The 14,305-nt window shown below is 33.0% G+C and overlaps 2 protein-coding genes across 4 annotated transcripts in view; one reads left to right on the top strand and one right to left on the bottom strand.

The window, feature by feature from the left end:
- The window catches only part of LOC147409770 (phosphatidylinositol 4-kinase beta 1-like), a 42,964-nt gene extending 38,953 nt beyond the window's left edge, over window positions 1–4,011 (top strand). Inside the window, exons 15-16 of one of the 3 annotated variants that reach the window (XR_015175379.1) lie at window positions 2,968–3,660; window positions 3,818–4,011. Coding sequence is in view for 2 of the 3 variants with exons in the window: in XM_086431833.1 (XP_086287959.1) it covers window positions 2,968–3,249 (282 nt within the window). In the remaining variant the exon portion in view is untranslated. Of the gene's footprint in view, window positions 1–2,967 lie in introns of all 3 variants that reach the window. The other 2 variants (XM_086431834.1, XM_086431833.1) reach the window with 2 other exon arrangements.
- Window positions 4,012–12,016: 8,005 nt separating this feature from the next.
- Window positions 12,017–13,447, bottom strand: LOC147409769 (uncharacterized). The gene is made up of 2 exons (XM_086431831.1): window positions 12,513–13,447; window positions 12,017–12,405 (listed from the first exon to the last, which is right to left on the bottom strand). Exons 1-2 carry the CDS (start codon window positions 13,114–13,116, stop codon window positions 12,371–12,373), a joined length of 639 nt encoding a protein of 212 aa, XP_086287957.1. The 5' UTR covers window positions 13,117–13,447; the 3' UTR covers window positions 12,017–12,370.
- Between the last annotated feature and the right edge of the window lie 858 nt (window positions 13,448–14,305).

The following is a 14,305-nucleotide window of genomic DNA, read 5'->3' as shown; positions in this document are numbered from 1 at the left end:
GCCATGGCTCTTGTTGCTTCGTGAGCTAGGTTGTTCACCTCCTACACCTTTTCAGTTGTACTGTGATAACTAGGTAGTCATTAACATAGCTTATAATCCAGTTCAACATGATCGCACCAAGCATATTGAGGTGGACCACCATTTCATTCAAGAGAAAGTTACTTCTGGTGACATATGCACCATCTTTGTTCCTAGAACACAACAATTAGTCAATGTCTTCACTAAAGCCTTGGGTCATGTCAATTTTGATAATCTTATAGGCAAGTTGAGCATGTGTGATATCTTTGCACTAGCTTAAGGGGGAGTGTTATCAGTGATAGTTCTCTTTTATTTATATTTTTATGTCATGTCCTTTTCCATCTTTTCCTATTTATCATGTAATATATAAATAGGAATGAAGCAAGAATAAAAAATACTTTTCTTGAATTTCTTCTCTTCTTTCTTTCTATCTTCTCTAAACCCTAGATCAATTTCTACACTGACTCCCCCTTCAAACTTTTTTTCCCGTTCTCTTTTCGATGTCCCTCAAAGAAAGGAATGCTGGTGAATGCCTTCCTGAACCCTAGTGTTGGGGAAATCGCTTGGGACTTTTGTTTTAGAAGACGGTTTAATGATTGGTAGGTAAATGAAACATACTTTCTCCTTGACTATTATCTTCTTGTGTTCCTTCCATTGTCAGGGAAGATCGAAGGTTTTGGGATGGTAACAAGGATGGTTTATTTTCTATTAAGTCCTATGAATTCTCTTATTGGGATGGGCCTAAAAGTATATATATATATATATATTGATGCACACACTAAGTCGGTTGTGTGGTTGGGTAGAGGTGGACCCATCCCCACCTTATTTTATTTTAAAAAGGGCTTCGCCCTGTTCTGTTTGTCTCATTGGCAACAACAAAGAACATAAAGAAAGAAAAGGAAATAAAGGAAAGGGAAAAAAAAGAAGGAAGAGGAAGAGAGAGAGAGAGAAGAAGAAGAAGAAATGTTGTCGGGGGGGGGGGGATTTCGTTGAAAATTCGTCAATATTGGTGATTGATAGTTTTTATTGACCTATTGATAACTAGGTAAGTAAATTTTGTTCTATTTTAAGGTTTTGATAGTTTTTAAAATTATTTATTTATGTTTAAAAATGATGTTAAATGTATGAATTCCATTGATTTCTTATTCAAAGACATTATTTCTTCAGATCATCGAGTTGTCAAGTTCATAGGGTTGTTTTGATTTATTAATTAATGAGTTAGTGTTGCTTTAATTTTCTAAATTTAAAATTTTGGGTTTTTGCAAATCGAATGTTTATAAATTCATGTCTGAAAAATTAGATTTAAGATTTAAAATTTAATTGGATTTGCTAGATTTGGGTTAATGATTGAGATGAAATTGATCTTAAATGTTTAGCATTTATCAATCAAACATACTTTGTTACGGGGTTGGAATCAGATTTGAAAAAAAGTGTTTTCGCATCAAAGTTGAGCATAATTAGATTATCTAATTTGATAAATAGATTGTGTAATCTGGTCTGATCAGTTGAGATAGCATATCGGGCTATGGGTATTTACAAAAGTGGGGAACACTCCCTTGGGTGCAAAACACTATTGACCTGGTGGTTTTTGTGGGCCCAACTCTCTTAGTTGGGAAAATGTGACTTTCGGGTCGTTTTGTGGACCCCAACTATCTTAATTTGGAACTGTGCTTATGATGTTCGGTGTGAGGTGTCAACTGATTCAGTTAGAATTCTATATAATTCTGTTTTGAAAAAATATTATACTTAAATGTGATTTGGTACGGATTTTATTATGTTGGAAAAATAAATTTATATGAACTTGAAATTAGAAATTTTCATTTTCTTTATAAATTATGTAAATTGTACTTTGGATAAAGTAGATTCCATTTGAGTTTAGTACTAAATCACTTACAAATGTGATTTTAGTTCACATTAGAAATTATACAAGTTGAACATGTGATATACTAGTATTACATTTTCGGAGATCAGTGTACAACGAATTTGAGTTTTGGATATATCTATATGTTTTGTTTGTAGACTGGATGTTAGATTTGTACATAGTAAGTAAACTCATACATTATGCTCTATATAATCTCATGGTTCAGGGTAGAAAACTGTGGTTTGAATAAGTTTAATTAAGTAGAAATTATTAAAATTATGTGTAAGTGATATTACAGGTCACTCAATGATCATGAAAATATAGAGGTGATTCTGTTCAAATTTTCTTACACCACTATTGGTTTAATTGTGATTAATTACCCTCAAAATTTGGGATGATGCGGATCCCAGATCTTGGGGCATGGCATTTTGGTATCAGAGCTCTTGGTTCGTAAGTCTTAGGAGTGATATAGGAATCGAGAAAAGTAATAATAATTTGTTAATTATGGTCATAGGAATTCAAGATGAGTACATCAAATACAAATCCTAGACTAGAAGGATTTTACAATGTGCTTGAAAACATGGTTATGATGATGAAGCAAATACAAAGGGGTTGTCCTCGCTCTCTTTGATAAGTTGTTTCTTTCGGGGGCCATCTCGTCCCCTTTTTTAATAAAAATTTTGACTTATCAAAAAATAATTATAATAATAATAATCAGCCACAAGCATCGAATGATAATAGTCAGGCTATTCAAGAATTCAATAGGTTGAATCCATCTTTTTTAACGAGAGTTCCTAAACTGTCATGCTCCAAGATCTGAGATCTGTATTATCCAAAATCTCAAGGGTGATTAATAACAATTAAACCAGTAGTGGTGTAATAAAAATTGGACATAGTCTCCTCTATATTTTCACGATTATAAAGGGGCCTGTAAGATATCATTTGCACATAATTCCAATAATTCTTATTTAAACTCATTCACACCACATTTCTCAACCCCGAACCATGTGATTATACAAAACATACCGTACAACATTTCATACTATGTACAAATCTAACATCTAATCTTTTTGTAATGTTGGTTTTAGGATTCCGGTTACCCATGCTTTAAAGGCGGTCCACGGACAATACAGAACCTAAGGAAAAGATTTCATTTAAGTTTGACCGAAGAGGTTGGTTCCCCATTTCCTTCGTTTTTTATTTGTTCTTGTGCAACATTTTCATTATTTGGTAAGGTCCTCACATTTGTATTCAATGATTTCAAGCAGCAATGTGTGTCCTTGGTGCTATCCCTTATCAGTAGCAGCTTAGACGCATGGCGGACACGGCAGTATGATTACTATCAGCGGGTTTTGAATGGAATATTGTGAAGTTACAATCAATTCTTAACTTCCCCTTACTTGATCCTTTCCTCAAAACAAATCAGTGAACCAAAACTCTTCCATTGAAAGTTCCATCTGTTTAACAGTTTTGGGTATGGTTGAGTAGTTGGGGTCCTGGGAGATGGCTTGAAAGTTTCTTGTTGAATCTGAGAATGGGGAAGACTATTGGTTTCTAGTCTACTTTTACTGAGCGTGAGAAAGGTTTAATTGTATCGGCAGATTATACTGAGTGATTTTGTCTTTATTGCTTCTCTCATGAAAAATGGAATTCATATGGCTTTGCTGGTTGAAATCGGCGAATATACAAGCATACTACCTCTTCATTTGGCATCCACTGTACAGAAGGTGGTTCTAATGGATATTTTGTACCAAAGATAAGAAATATGGCCATTCACACAGGTAAAGAATCTACCCTATATTGAATTATTGATGTTTGAGCTTCATACACACAACAGAACTTTTGTTCATAAACCGTGTTGAAAGTCGTTCAAACTTGCGGATCTTCGTCATTCTTGTCTTTTGAAGTGGATTTGATTCTTTGATTGAACATGGGCAGACTCAAGACCGGAAAGGTAGCTTGGTTGCTGTTTCTTTCCAATTTGTGCCCCCAGGTGTGTCTGGCAACTTTGTTTAGATACAATTGTATCATATATTTGTCAAGAAAGTTGTTATTTGGGATGTATCAGAACGCTGTGCTGTTTGGTGTATGGTGTATAATGTTTTTATTGATTTACAGTTTTCTTGTATAAACCAAGCCAATTTTTTCATCTGATACCCTATCTTTTGTTACTTTCTTTTTTAGTTATTTATTTGAGAGCTTACATTGCCACACCTATTTTTATTTATTTATTTATAACACCTCAATCAATGAGTGCATATGATCATTCCTTCTTTCTTTCTCCCCTAATTATGGTACCTACTTTTCCTTCAACTTTCTCTCGACATATAATGCATTAGAAAAATTGTACAACAAATTAGAGGAGAGATTATAGGGGATCCCTGTTTGAGAGGGAGTATTTAGAATGGTTTTATTAAATGGTGTAAAAAACTTGAATTTCTGAGTTCTGATTTTGTTCACTAGATTTATTTATTAATATACTTAATTTTTTTTCCTTTTTAACATCCCATAAACATCAAAAGATATTGACTTTGTATTAAATCATCTCATTGGTCGCCCAAGATCCCTTCATTGGTAATTTAATCACTTCTTCTCATACTATCATTCTAGACTTATCTGGTAATATTGCTAGTTTCTTGGATTGAGAAGGTGCAATTTAAAAAGTCAGATTCATGAAAAACGATAAGATTGCCCTTATATGTAAAATAAAATAATTTTACTAATTGTTTGTGAAACACACTTGACATTGATCTATCAGTTTGATTGCATGATTATTTGCATTTTATAAATAAAATTTGGCTGTTACTTGATTTTTAGACCAAATACAGCATTAGATGTATAATGTTTGCTTAAGGCTTAAGCTGGCTTCATTGATATCTTAATACTATATCATAACTCCAGGAAAAAAGAAGTAATTTTTGTTATTGATAGAAATTTTGTATGGTCATTGTGACATCTACAGATCCCATGGTGGTTCTGACTTTAAAAATTCTTGAGTAATTTAATTTAATTTTAAAATATTTTCTACAACAATCCATTATCGTTCCGTGCATGTCAATTTGTGGCCTATTGTAAGATTTACTACAAATGCTCCTTTCCAATATGAATAGCTGTTGGCAGATTATTGGGGTTATTTAGAGGATGATTTTATCAAAACATGCACTGAAAATTGAAAAATTACCAAAATGGTACATTGCTCATTTTAATTTAAAAGTTAATAATTTACCATTTTCGGAATTGAAATATTTCCCTTATAGTTGGGGAAAAAAAAATTCACTGTTGAATAGGAGAAATTTTCAATTTTATTGTTATGTTTTGATAATTCCTTCTTATTTAGACGTGGCTTGGTGAATATTTCCCTTAATCTCCGTCTTCTCCATAAGTATTTTAACCTATTCAACCTTGCCTTCAATCCTTCATCTTCAACTTGGTTTTCAGAGAACCCTTCATTTCTATTGAAAGCTCCATCATCTTTTTCTTCTTAAAAGTCTTTATCAAATCAAGATTAAAAAAAGGTATAGCTGGATGATGGGTTTGGGGAGTGATTTATCTTTGATAAAAAAAAAAATTATCTTTTACTTCCTAAAAATAAAAGGCATATCTTGCTCTTGAGGTTTGAAAGTTAAAAACTTAAGGTAATAAAATTGCAGCCTAGATGAAAGAGGGAGGGAATCCTAAGATTGAAAACATGATTTCTAAACTCGTTCGAGACCGAGACATATCGTCCGAGTTAACTCGATATCAGAACTGAACGAGACTAACTCACAAAGTTATTTTTTGATCGAGTTTTATGTTTCACGTTTAATTTTTTGAGTTATCTCACAAGTCATTTCAAACATATCGAAAAACTCGTCCGAGATGACTCGGTATCGGAGCTAAACGAGATGAGACGTGATACCGAGTTTAAAAGCCATGGTTGAAAACAAGGGTAAAAGAACTGTACATGGGAGCATTTAAGTGGAGATAAAGGAATTTGGCCATAGGTTGAAGATGAGGGTATTTGGGTTATTTTATTTTATCAATATTTCAAAGTAGGCTGAGGTCAAAAGGAGGCATACAGGATCGTTTTAGGTATAAATAAATAAAATACAGAGCTGTGATAATCTGACACCCTCCATCATAGAACAGTAAATCATTAGTCTCCGGATACACAAGAAAAAGATTTAGGGAAAATTACTCTTCACATTTCTTAAAATACGAACCAAAAGATTCTTAGTTATAGAGTACGGACCTTTAAAGATTATTTTTGAATCGTTGTCCTTTGCAAACGTCTTTTAAAATTTCCGTCTTATTATCATTAAGAAAATACCTAAAGTACCATCTTTTAACTAAAACACCTAAATTAATATTAAAAAAAATCTAAAGAACCTAAATGGATGCCTAGACGTCTTCTTCAATCTCCATTGAAATTAAAACAATAAAACTAAAACTCCATTAATCTTGTTCGACATTGTCTTCATCGAATTCTAAATAGGTATGATTTATTCTAATTTTTTTTTATTGACTGTTAATTTTTTAGATGCGCTATAACATCTCTCTCTCTCCCCTGTTGGTAATTTGGAAAAAATTAAAAATTAAAAATTAGTGATTCATACCTAAATTTTTATTGATATTAGAAATGCCACCTCATGTTCTCAAACGGAGGACATCATACCCACTGAAATTCAAACAAAGAGAGTTTTATGGGTAGATCAATTGTTGCATTAAAAAAAAAAAAAGTGGTGCTGGAGTGCGTTTCATAACTCAACTCATATTACAATATTAAAGAGTTAAACCTAGCCTTACTAACTTAGTAAGCTACTATGACATCAAAGTTATATTATAAAATCTACTATGGCATTTCTAATCAACTGCAATGGTTGTAGGGTGAAGGTTTGGGGGGAAAATGATGTTCCCACTAACATCAAAAATATGATGAGAATAAGACTGATGAGAATACCCAAGACGATCAACTTTATCTTCTGACCTTGCATTTGCATGTTTTCTTGATTATTGAATCATATCAACTTTTCTTTAATTTTTTGCTTTTCAAGTTCGGATGAATTTTGTCAACATTAGGAATTCTTCTTGTTCCCACTTTCGAGTATTATTGTGTTCTTGATGGAAAATCTACTTTTCTTTTTTCCTTGACGAAATTAGATATGATTATATGAATCTTTTCTATTAAAAAATTGAATTTTATATCATTAATCGATTGTATAAGTTAATCTCCAATAAGAAAAAAGAAATTCAAACGAAGACTCTAATTTTCAGGTTTTTTCTTTGATTATTAATCTAATATTTTCTTCTCCCATAAAGAAAAAGAAATTCAATGGAAGACCTAATTTTCAGGTTTCATTTGATTTTTATTCAATATTTTTCTTCTAATATATTTCCTTGAAGATTTTGTATATTGGATGAAGGCATGAAACTCTCACTATTTATTTATCTTTGATAAAAAATTATTATTGCGTCATTTAGATTTCAAATTGTGTATTTCATGGCATAACAACTGCATTTCAATTTGTGATTTCATTTATTAAATATCATTTATTTCTTGCACAGATTATATTAAATGTTTATGAATATGGCAACTAACTCAAATCAAGTCACCGAGAGAACAAAATCATTGTTGTCCATACTATGAGAAAAAGGAATTAAATGTGTAGGACAAATATTTGAAAGTGGCGAAGATTTTCAATTGATAATGAAGAAATTTTCCATTGCTCATCAATTTGTCTACTCTTTCATAAAGAACAACAAATAACGTAATGCTCGGTTAAGGGGTGTGATTGAAAGGTATTCGCCATCAAAATTAATATGAAAAATAGATTCACAATTTACAAGTACATGAGTCTGCACACACACAATGCAGAAGATAATGTCACTCCAGAGCTAAAGATCTCGAAGAAGTTGGTTGTTAGTGTTGTGAGTTACAAAATTAGGGATACGCCAACTTATGAACTTATGGAAATAATGAAAGATTTTTTTTCAAGGTTATGTTATTAACTTACCATATAAGCCAGCATGGAGAGGAAAATAATTTGTAAATAACGAAATTCATGGTGCAACAACAGACTCATATATGCGATTACCATGGTATTGTAATAGGATAATGGAGTTTGGCCTTGGGTTCATAGTAATTCATACAATAACAAAGGATTCACGTTTTCACCAATTATTTGTTGCATTCCACACATCCCTCCATGGTTTTCAGTCTGGTTGTCATCTCATTTTATTTATCGATGAGACATTTTTGAAGGTAGAATTCAAGGGAATACTACTTGTAGCAACAATTGTCGATGCCGGTAATGGCATATTTCCAATAGCATTTCTATTGTTAGCTCGGAGACATGAAGATTGGAAATGGTTTCTATTAAATCTAAAGATGACATTGAATGATGATCGGGATATCATATTTGTTTCAGATAGGAACCAAAATATACTTTGTGTTGTGGAAAATACTTTTGGGTCTAGATTTTATTCACATTGTTATTGCTATTTGGAGCAAGATTTTATGCAACACTTAGTGGGATGTCACTTCTCGAAGCAAGTTCGACATGTAAAATTTTAAATTCATCAATCAATATATTCTATGATCTTGACTATCATGATTTTCACATACAAATTTAAATAACATATATGATTTTATAAAGATAAACAACATACCTGAATCCATAGCAATTTCTTTGTTAATTGTTGATCTGAAAATATGGATTTCTTCAGGCAATGAGTTTCTCTCTCTTGACCCTTTCTCTTAAAAGAAAAAAATGCATTTTACTCACTGATGATGGAAAATAGTATGATGCCTCTTAAAATGGGTAGAGAGAGGACCCATTTCCTTTAGTAACTGCTGAGTAGTTTTTGTAACTGCCCCTCCACTTCCCATCAAAGTTAGAAGTTAATAGATAGAGGAAAACTACTTCTCTAAATGTTAGTAACCACTACTCTAGAGATTAGATCAGTAACTTCCTTTTATTAAAGACTAAAAGTGTCATGTGGGACAGAAAAAATATCTAACATTCTCCCACTTGGCCCATATGACTAATTTCATTTTAGCCTCAATGAAGTAAACATTATGCGCATAAAACACTAATCAATCTCTAACTTAAATTGGTCATCATAAATACTATAGTTAAATAAATCACTAGTATAAGTCATGGCGGTTGTACATCAATAAGACGACATAGTCCCTTCCATGTACTATAAAACTAGCAATTCAATCAACCATAGTTCATAAATGAGAAGTATCCATAATTGGTCCGACAAAATTGTCTTTGTAAAAGACTTCCTGTTATCTTTTATCCATTCTCATAGATGTACGTACAAAATGGAAAACAGGAAAAATCAGAAACATGAATAATGAGATCTCAAAATGTCTAATAACATAAACATTGCAATCCAAAACATAACAGGCATCAAAGGTTACAATCAAGACCCATTCTTTTAACATGTTCTTTAAATGTCTTTGGTGGTAACCCTTTAGTTAGTGGATCTGCAACCATGAGCTCTGTTTTAATATGTTCAATAGACACCCGTTGTTTCTGAACTTCCTCCTTAACGGCAAAATACTTTAACTCCATGTGTTTAGCACCATTAGAGTATTTGTCGTTCTTGGAGAAAAATACAGCTGCAGAATTATCACAATAAATTCTCAGCGGCTTCTCAATAGTGTCGACAATAGCAAGTCCTGAGATAAAATTTCGCAGCCATAAACTATGAACTGTGGCCTCAAAGCATGCCACAAATTCAGCTTCCATTGTGGATGCAGCAATAGTAGTCTGCTTAGCACTTTTCCATGAAATTGCTGCTCCAGCCAACAAATATACATAACCAAAAGTTGATTTTCTACTATCAACACATCCAGCAAAGTCTGAATCAGTGTAGCCAATCACCTCCAAATTATCAGACTTCTTAAAAGTAAGCATGTAATCTTTTGTTCCCCTTAAGTACCTCATTACTTTCTTTGCAGCTCTCCAATGATCCATTCCAGGATTACTTTGGTATCTGCCCAACATACCAACTGCAAAACTGATGTCTGGCCTGGTGCAAGTTTGTGCATACATCAAACTTCCTACAGCAGAAGCATAAGGAATTCTTTCCATCTGTTTACGTTCCCATTCATTCTGTGGACATTGCATGAGACTAAATTTATCCCCTTTCTGAATTGGGGCAACACTAGCTGAACAGTTCTCCATACCAAATCTCTCTAAGATTGTTTCAATATATCGGTTTTGAGACAACCCCAACAAACCACGTGAGCGATCACGGAATATTTCTATTCCAATCACGTAAGTTGCCTCACCCATATCTTTCATTTCAAAATTCTCAGAGAGAAATTTTTTAGTTGTGTACAATAAACCAAGATCACTACTGGCAAGCAATATATCATCAACATATAAGATCAAAAATATAAACTTGCTCCCACTAACCTTCAAGTATATACACCGATCAACGATGTTTTCCTTAAATCCGAAGGAAGTAATAATATCATTGAATTTAAGATACCACTGTCTAGAAGCTTGTTTAAGTCCATATATTGACTTATTTAATTTACAAACCATGTGTTCTTTTCCCTTTATGGAGAAACCTTCAGGTTGATCCATATAAACCTTTTCTTCTAAACTCCCATTCAGAAAAGCAGTTTTCACATCCATTTGGTGTAACTCTAAATCAAAATGAGCAACTAAAGCCATAATGATTCTAAGTGAATCCTTCTTTGATACAGGAGAGAAGGTTTCCTTATAATCAATACCTCCTTTCTGAGTGAAACCTTTGGCCACAAGTCTGGCTTTATGTCGTTCGATATTGCCTTTTGAGTCGCGTTTGGTCTTAAAGATCCATTTACAACCAACTGCTTTATATCCTTCAGGCAATTCGACAAGTTCCCAAACTTTGTTTTGATCCATTGATTTCAATTCATCATTCATGGCATCAATCCATTTATTAGAATCATTACAACCAATGGCTTGTGAAAATGAAATCGGGTCTTTACTGGTCCCAATATCATAATCAGATTCTTGTAAATACACCACATAATCATCAGAAATAGCAGGTCTTCGTTCTCTTTGAGACCTTCTTAATGTTGATTCTTGTGGTTCTTCCATAATTGGTTCATTAGTGATAATCTCATTGGGGAGTGATTGATCAATAATTTGTTGTTCAACATTGTCAGATGATTCTGCAATTATAGGAACAACAATTTCTTTAGAAGTTATGGGTTGTGGGACTTGCACCCTAACTTCTTGAATATTTGTTTTTTGTAATTGATTACTCCCACTGATTTCACCATTCTCAATGAATCTGGCATTACCCGTTTCAACAATCTTCGTACTATGATTAGGACAATAAAATCTATACCCTTTGGATTTCATTGGATAGCCAATAAAGTAACCACTAATGGTTTTGAAATCCAATTTCTTTTCATGTGGATTATATATCCTAGCCTCCGCTGGGCAACCCCAAACGTGTAGGTGCCTTAAACTTGGCTTCCTTCCTGTCCACAGTTCAAAAGGAGTCTTTGGAACTGCTTTAGTAGGAACCCTATTTAATAAATAAACAGCGGTCTTAAGGGCTTCCATCCATAATGAAATGGGTAAAGATGAATTACTTAACATACTCCTAACCATATCCATCAATGTACGATTACGCCTTTCAGCCACTCCATTCTGCTGAGGCGTACCTGGCATAGTGTATTGTGCACATATACCATGCTTTTCTAGGAGTTTAGCAAATGGGCCAGGGTGTTGACCCAATCCATCATATCTTCCATAATACTCACCACCTCTATCTGATCTGATAATTTTCACCTTTTTATCTAATTGCCTTTCAACCTCAACAATGTACACCTCTAGAGCATTCACTGCTTGAGATTTGTCATGCAATAAATAGATATAACAATAACGAGAAAAATCATCAATAAAAGTGATAAAATATTTTTCTTTACCAAAAGATGGCGAGTCAAAAGGCCCACAAATGTCTGTATGGACAATTTCAAGAAGTTCTCTACTTCTTGTAGCACCTTTCTTTATGTGTTTGGTTTGTTTTCCCTTAATACAATCCACACATACATTGAAGTCAGTAAAATCTAGGTTAGGCAAAATCCCATCTTTTACTAATCTCTCAATTCTTTCTTTGGATATATGACCCAAACGTCTGTGCCACAAGTGAGAAGAACTTTCATTGATCAGGTTACGTTTAGTTCCAACATTATGATGTAGGGTTAAAAGGCTTTCAGCAAAACGACTATTAAGATTTAGTTTATATAAACCATCACATAAACTACCAGAACCAACGAAAGAAGAATTTTTAAACAAACTGAATCTTCTATTACGAAATGAAAAAGAATAACCTTCAAGGTCAAGTTTAGACATGGAAACCAAATTACGAGAAATAGAAGGAACATAAAGTGTCTGAAACAAATCTAGATAACAATCAGTGTCTAAAAATAAACGAAATGTTCCGGTAGCAACCACTGGAACTTTGACTCCATTTCCCATGACTATGGAACTTTCATTTTGGTTTAAAGTCTGGATTGTAAGGAAGCCCTGCATCGAATTAGAAACATGAACAGTGGAACCTGAGTCAATCCACCAAGTATTAGAAGGAACTTCAGTAAGGTTTGATTCGAAACAAACGTAAGCTAAAGGCTTACCTTTCTTTTCAAACCATGCTCTACGTTTGTGGCAATCTCTCTGTACATGCCCAAACTTCTTACAGAAACGGCACTTGATACTGTTTTGTCCCCTCTGATGAGCCTCTATACCTTGAGGAGGCCCATTGAATTTAGGTGGTTCTACCATTTTGCCCTTCTTAGGTTTCTTCCACTTCTTACTAGCTCCTTTGCCTATAAGGTGAACTGAATGATGTCCTTGTTGCTTAAGCCTTGTCTCTTCTTGAACAAGCATATTAGCCAATTCATTTACATTCCACTTGTCTTTAATAGTGTTGTAATGAATTTGAAATGGCCCATATTGAAGAGGTAAGGAGTTCAAAATAAATTGAACAAGAAAAGACTCATCCACATTCATCCCAAGAGCTTTCAGTTTAGCAGCTAGATTTGACATCTCAAGGATGTGCTCATGCATCCCACGAGTACCATCAAACTTCATGGTGGTGAGTTCAGCCATTAATGTCCCAGCAAGAGACTTATCAGCTGAACGAAAACGTTCTTCCACAGTCTTAAAAAATTCCTTAGCAGTGTCAGGTACAGGAAGTGTAGATTTAATGTTGTTCGCTATACTCATTCGCATAAACATAATGCTCAATCTGTTCGATCTTTCCCAAGAATGACTTAGAGTCTTTTCTTCCGCACTACTAACTTCAGTAATAGCAGGCGGTTTCTCAGTCCGAAGTGCTAAATCAAGATCCAGTACACCTAGGTGAAACTGGACTTGTTCAGACCAATCTGAGAAATTTGCTCCATTAAGGATCGGAACAGATGAAGCATGTGAATGAAACGAAACAGGAATTGAAACTGCAAGTAAATATATGCTCACACATTAATGCTTTGAGTTAAATAATAAACAATAAATAGTATTGTTGTAACACATCTGTGGATGAAAATTACAACATACAAAAAATTAAACTTTTAACTATTATGGTAATTCCCTTTCACCTATTAAAATAAAATAAATAATTAATAATGTATCCATAATCTGATAGGTCCGTTACCTTTGGGTATCCGATTCCACTTCTCAATTAAGGATATACATTAATTATTTTACCTTAGTATATTAATCACAAGAAAAGTGGTGCACCTTTGGGCCAAGCCAAAATATTCTCATGATTAATAATACATATAAATATCTATTCAAAATTTGCAAAGTCATTTTTCTTAATACTTGGGATATGAGTATTAAGATCAAAACTACAACTTGAAACCTATGACTTTCTAGTTGGATCACTTTGGTGATTACCAAACTATTTCATAAAATAGGATTTCAAGATGAAATAATCACTTTGTAAAATAATTTATCATTAATCACATCAAATCATCATTTAAACAGTTTCATACATATGACAATTTCATGTTCAAATAAACTATAAAAAATAATAATAATAATTATTATTATTATTATTATAACAAATCAATACAAGAGATGTTACTCATAAATTTCGGACATGATTCAGATTTTTATAAATGATACACATTTTGTGTGTTGTGTTCTATACTGTAGAACAAATCATGAGCAATATTATCAATTAAATAAAAATAAAAATAAAATAAAATTGATATGTAACATCATGCTGAAAATGGAAAGTAGAAAATGTACTAAAATATGTAATTTTCTCCATTAATTAAAGCAACCAACAACATCATGCTTTATATATGAGAATCCATAGAAAACACGTTGGGTATAAAATAAATGAGATTTTATTTTGTGGAAAACTTTAATAATCGCAGCGGAAAAGAAAAAATTAAAATCAAAACTAAATCATATCATA

Source organism: Akebia trifoliata, chromosome 2, assembly GCF_017979445.1.
Source record: "Akebia trifoliata isolate Shusen 1 chromosome 2, ASM1797944v1, whole genome shotgun sequence".
Taxonomy (NCBI): domain Eukaryota; kingdom Viridiplantae; phylum Streptophyta; class Magnoliopsida; order Ranunculales; family Lardizabalaceae; genus Akebia; species Akebia trifoliata.
The sequence above is the reverse complement of the archived record's forward strand: the minus strand, read 5'-3'. Positions and strand labels throughout refer to the sequence as shown.

Excerpts from the sequence above, each read along its gene's own strand:
- LOC147409769 (XM_086431831.1), bottom strand. The coding sequence starts at position 13,116 with ATGTTTATGCGAATGAGTATAGCGAACAACATTAAATCTACACTTCCT. Across the intron at positions 12,406-12,512 it reads AGCATGGTTTGAAAAGAAAG|GGCTTCCTTACAATCCAGAC; the intron begins GTAAGCCTTTAG and ends AATTCGATGCAG.